Source organism: Giraffa tippelskirchi, chromosome 5, assembly GCF_054371585.1.
Source record: "Giraffa tippelskirchi isolate mGirTip1 chromosome 5, T2T-mGirTip1v1.2.pri, whole genome shotgun sequence".
Lineage (NCBI taxonomy): Eukaryota > Metazoa > Chordata > Mammalia > Artiodactyla > Giraffidae > Giraffa > Giraffa tippelskirchi.
This window is the reverse complement of record NC_137279.1, coordinates 95,213,883-95,219,497: the sequence shown is the minus strand read 5'-3', so window position 1 is coordinate 95,219,497 and position 5,615 is coordinate 95,213,883. Positions and strand designations below refer to the sequence as shown.

The window sequence follows — 5,615 nt, the reverse complement described above, 5'->3', positions numbered from 1 at the left end:
GGGAAGGAGAGGTCTGAGGCTAGACCAGCGGCCCCAGTTTGCGAGCTGCTGGGGCCAGACCGGGCCGAGTGGAGGAAGCAGGCACCATGGCCTCTCTCCTGCTGCTACCCCTGCTGCTGCTGCTGCCGCTGCTGCTGCTGCCACTGCGCCTGTGGTCGCAGTTGCGCTGGTTCGCGGCAGACTTGGCCTTCACGATACGCGCCCTACGCTGCAAACGGACCCTTCGAGCGCGCGCTCTGGCCGCGGCTGCGGCGGACCCAGAAGGTCCTGAGGGGGGCTGCAGCCTGGCCTGGCGCCTCGCGCAGCTGGCCCGGCAGCGCCCGGCGCACACCTTTCTCATTCACGGCGCGCAGCGCTTTAGCTACGCGGAGGCCGAGCGCCAGAGCAACCGGGCTGCGCGCGCCTTTTTGCGCGCGCGGGGCTGGGAAGGGGGACGGGGCGGCGGCGGCACGGGGGGCGCCGGGGAAGGCGAGCAGGCGGCGCGCTGTGCGAGACACCAGGCGGCCGGAAGCGGCGCGGCGCGGGCCGTGCGGGAAGGGGATGGCGCGGCCCCTCTGACACCTGGGGCCACCGTGGCGCTGCTGCTCCCCGCCTGCCCAGAGTTCCTGTGGCTCTGGTTCGGGCTGGCCAAGGCCGGCCTGCGCACGGCCTTTGTGCCCACCGCTCTGCGCCGGGGTCCCCTACAGCACTGCCTCCGCAGCTGCGGCGCCCGCGCGCTAGTGCTGGCGCCAGGTAAGGACCGAGCGCCCGACAGACGGGGGCGGGGCCAGCCACGGAAAGGGGCGTGCCGAGGACCGAGCAGGAGTGGCCTGGGGAGGAGGCTGCACTCGCTCTAAGGGGTTCGGAAGCGGTGCGGAAAAGAGTTCTTCGGGCTTGTGACAGGAGGCAGCTGGGTCTCTCTCTGGTTTCCCAAGGATTTCCCAAGACTTGGGCTCCAGGTCCCAGGCCCATGATGAGACGTCGATTCTGTCCTCTTCAGCCTTACTCGGAAGCTGTGCGAGTCGGGGTGGGGGCACAAATGGGGTAAAGAGTGGGGAGTCTTCTGGGTCGGGTAGAACTGTGGGGCTGTGCTTTCCCACCCCATCCAGAATTCCTGGAGTCCCTGGAGCCTGATCTGCCGGCCCTGAGAGCCATGGGGCTTCACCTGTGGGCTCTGGGCTCTGACACCCGTCCTGCTGGAATCAGCGATTTTCTGGCTGAGGCCTCTGCCGAAGTGGATGGGCCAGTGCCCGGGTACCTGTCTGCACCCGAGAACATGACGGACACGTGCCTGTATATCTTCACCTCTGGCACCACGGGTGAGGATATTTACCTCCCAGAATCTAAAGCCGAGGAAGGCAGGGGCCTGGGAACAGAAACTATGACCTCCTCAGTTCCTAGGCCACTCCTCCAAAGCCCCCAGAGAGAAGGGTGATCCCAGGGGCCAGTATCCCCTACATCACCAGTCCTCCCACCCCTCTTCATTTCTCCACTTCCTGAACGTCCCTCATTTCTGGGATATCCCGGCCTGCCTTCTCAGTTTCAGCCTTGCCTCTGCCTCGTGCTGTGGGAAACCCAGCAGGGGCAGAGAGGGAGACAAGGCTTGGGTTCAAACCCTTCCCTGACCTCCCCCACCCCCACCCCCAGGCCTCCCCAAGGCTGCTCGGATCAGTCACTTGAAGGTCCTGCAATGCCAGGGATTCTACCAGCTGTGTGGTGCCCACCAGGAGGATGTGATCTACCTCGCCCTCCCACTCTACCACATGTCTGGCTCCCTGTTGGGCATCGTGGGATGCTTGGGCATTGGTCAGTCTTCCCCACCCCAACCCCTCATTTAGCCCTCTGGCAAGTGTTTATGCCAGCAAATCTCTAAGTACCTTCTGTGGCGTGCTCACCTGGGGATGCTTCCTGAACCCTTCAGGGTAGAGAATGGAGAGGAAGGAAGCTGGGTCTCCTCTCCAGGAACTCCTGGTTCAATGGAGAAGCATCACCCGCATAGACCTACAGGCTGAGCAACCAGGGGGGCCGTGCGGTTTGCAGAATTCCAGGCTCCAAAGGCTAGGGGATGGGAGGGCTGTGAATGTCAGCCCAGGAAGGGGCAAATGGAGAAGAGGGTTAGGACCTGGGGGCAGGGTTCAGAGAATGGACTGCCTGAGGATGGAAGTGGGGACAGGGCGTTAACCTTCTAAATTATAGGTAGGAAAGGATGAGGGCCAGCTTGGCCTGTGGCAAGTATGAATGTCACAGCCTGGTCTTTCAGGGATTTACACTATAGTGAAGGCTAGCGTCCGGGAAGAAGGGAGTCAGGACCCCACGCCCCCCTCCAGCTATTAACCTCACCTCCTTCCTTCCTCCTCTCCCTCCTTGATTCTGGCAGGGGCCACAGTGGTGCTGAAGTCCAAGTTCTCAGCTGGTCAGTTCTGGGAGGACTGCCAGCAGTACAGGGTGACGGTGTTCCAGTACATTGGGGAACTATGCCGGTACCTTGTCAACCAGCCCCCAGTACGTGGGCGCAGATCCTGGGCAGAACCACGGCGGCAGGGAGATGGGCAGTTGGCAGGGGGCACTGAGACAGTTGTCTGGAAGTCAGAGAGAGAAAGCAAAAAGAAGAAAATGGAAGGGGGGAGAAGGAGGCTGGGTGGTAGGACTTGGATGCTTAGGGCACCTGAAGGAGGTCACGGTGGAGGGCATTGAGGAGAATGGGAAACGGCTCCACTCCGAGGAGCTGGCTGGCATCTGGAGGCTGAAGCTCCTGCCCCTCTCCCCACTTGTCTCAGAACAAGGCAGAACATGGACATAAGGTCCGGCTGGTGGTGGGAAGCGGGCTGCGGCCGGACACCTGGGAGCGCTTTGTGCGGCGCTTCGGGCCCCTGCAGGTGCTGGAGACTTACGGACTGACCGAGGGCAACGTGGCCACTTTCAACTACACTGGACAGCAGGGCGCCGTGGGGCGCGCCTCCTGGCTTTACAAGGTGAGTTGCAGGAGGAAACCAGGAATCTGTGGGACAGTGGTGGGGCTAGTGGGGAGGGGGCTCATGCAACGGAAATGACCCAGTCCCTGGGTCTCCCTTCCCCCAGCATGTCTTCCCCTTCTCTTTGATTCGCTATGATGTCACCACAGGGGAGCCAATTCGGGACACCCAGGGGCACTGTGTGGCCACATCTCCAGGTTTGTGTGTGGGGGTGGGGGGGTGGGGGAGTGGAGAGGTGGGCAGGGGGCGGTGTACTTGGAGAGTGGGGTGGGGGGCGGCCACCCCTGACCCCAGTGGCTCTGTCAGGTGAGCCAGGACTGCTGGTGGCCCCTGTGAGCCAGCAGTCACCCTTCCTGGGCTACGCTGGGGGGCCAGAGCTGGCCCGGGGAAAGCTGCTGAAGGATGTCTTCCGGCCTGGGGATGTTTTCTTCAACACCGGGGACCTGTTAGTCTGCGACAACCAGGGCTTTCTTCGCTTCCATGATCGTACTGGAGACACCTTCAGGTACCTGCCCCTAACTTTCTGATTCTTCTCCTGGGCATCTGATCTCTGGGACCCAAACCCTCTAATGTGCACCAACCCAGCTTCTCAGCTAACCGCTCCTCTCCAGCCTCCAACTTTTTCCCCGAGACCATCTGGCATCTCGCCCTCATCCCGGCCTCTTTCTCTCCCCACCAAGCTCATGAGGCCCTGCCCCCTGACTCCCAGTTTCCCATCTCTGGCAGGTGGAAGGGGGAGAATGTGGCCACCACTGAGGTGGCAGAGGCCTTGGAGGCCCTGGACTTTCTTCAGGAGGTGAACGTATACGGAGTCACTGTGCCAGGTGCCCAGGCAGTGGGGAGGGGCACCAGCCCACCACTCAGAAGTGGTATTACCTCGGGTGCAGGGAGCAGAGGGCCTTGTGGTGGTCAACTCCCACGGCTGACCCTGCCCCCCACACCCACCAGGGCATGAAGGCCGGGCTGGGATGGCAGCCCTGGCTCTGCGTCCCCCCCACTCTTTGGACCTTGTGGAACTCTATGCCCATGTTTCTGAGAACTTGCCACCTTATGCCCGGCCTCGATTCCTAAGGCTCCAGGTAACCAGCCACCCCTGCTCTGACCCTTTACTTCACCCTGTGTGTATCTGCAGCAGTCATTGGCTCCCAAACCCCACCAGAGGACCCCCACATAACATACTCTGTGAAGAGAAAAAACAGTTCCTTCCCAGACACATGCTTTTCACCCCCTTCACCCTTCAGGCCTGGCCCCTTCTCTTCCCTGTCACCCCCTCCTCTAAACCTTGACCTCATCTCCTCCTTCCCTAGACCTGTCCCTTCACAAAACTCAGGCAGTTCCCCTGAACCACTGGGGCAGAAGACCCCTTCCTTCAGCCTCCTCTGACCCCTCCCCCTCCCCAGGAGTCCCTGGCCACCACAGAGACCTTCAAGCAGCAGAAGGTTCGGATGGCAAAAGAGGGCTTTGACCCAAGCACGCTGTCTGACCCACTCTATATTCTGGACCAGGCTGGGGGCGCCTACCTGCCGCTCACACCTGCCCGGTACAGTGCCCTCCTGGCCGGAGACCTTCGCATCTGAGAGCCCCCACGCCAGCACACCTGACAGAGGGACTCTGTGGGCTGGGGAACTGTTAGGGATTTTTTTCTATATCAGATTTGTAATCTTCATTTTGTAATAAACGTGACCAGAGCTCCTCTGGCTCTGTCTTTCTGCTCCACAATATCCACTTTCCTGTCTGTTTGTGGAACTGCTTTTCTCACTGACATTTTCTCCCAGTTGGAGCCACAGGCGCTCCTGCCTGGACTCTGGGCCTGGGCTCAGTGTCTTGACCTCAGTATTTTTCCTCTCAGATGACCCAGTGTGATCCCTGTCCTTGGAAAACCCCTGATGACTGATGTCTGCGCTGTGGGTATTTTGTCCCAGTTTCACTCCCTGAGTGTGAGGCCCCCCACTGCTTCCTCTGGGGAGCTAGAGGTCCCAAGGGGTTTGCTCAAATGGCCTAAGTGGACAGAGGTTTGGAAACACTGCCCCCTGTGGGCGGCCAAACATCTCCACAAACTCACCTGTGGCTGGGGCCTGGGGAAGGGTCTTAAATGGGCAAAACAGAGGCTTCATTTTGGGGGAAAGGATCCTCTAGACACCCTTCACCCCTCAAAACTGGCTTTGTTATCCATTTCATGAGGGGGAGGGGTGCAGCCACTCAGTGCAACTCAGATGTTCCAAATTTTACCCACATTTAGTCCTGTATTCCCAGAAGTAGCAGCGCAGTTTCTGGGGCGAGTTTGCCTGAAAGCCCTCCTTGGAGCAGAGCTCCAAACACATGTATGCTTGTGGTGGCACAGGGATGGGGAAATCAAAAAGAAAAGGGCCTCTCCTTAGCCCTTGAATGAGGTGTCAAAAAGGTTAATCATCAGGGAGTTCCCTGGTGGTTAGGATTCACGCTTTCACTACTGTGGCCTGGGTTCAGTCCCTAGTTGGGGAACTGATATCTCTCAAGCTGCATTGCATCACCAAATTTAAAGAAAAAAAAATTTTTTTAATAAATAAAACTGATTCAAACAGCTTAAAAAAAGTTAATCACCTTAAAAGCTTGAAATGATGAAACTGCTGCTAGTCTTAGAACTAAACTCCCCTTCTGTTTTAAGCTATGGGTCCACAAAAAATT

General features: G+C 59.1%; 1 protein-coding gene across 2 annotated transcripts; it reads left to right on the top strand.

The window, feature by feature from the left end:
* Positions 1-4,667, top strand: SLC27A3 (solute carrier family 27 member 3). Of its 2 annotated transcripts, none has more exons than XM_081495443.1 (10): positions 1-732; positions 1,089-1,298; positions 1,627-1,785; positions 2,357-2,481; positions 2,757-2,951; positions 3,058-3,148; positions 3,258-3,456; positions 3,678-3,775; positions 3,900-4,030; positions 4,457-4,667. In XM_081495443.1, exons 1-10 carry the CDS (start codon positions 87-89, stop codon positions 4,526-4,528), a joined length of 1,926 nt encoding a protein of 641 aa, XP_081351569.1. In that variant the 5' UTR covers positions 1-86; the 3' UTR covers positions 4,529-4,667. The 2 variants fall into 2 exon arrangements, with proteins under 2 accessions (XP_081351569.1, XP_081351568.1); XM_081495442.1 differs by having other exon boundaries at positions 4,352-4,667.
* Positions 4,668-5,615: the final 948 nt, after the last annotated feature.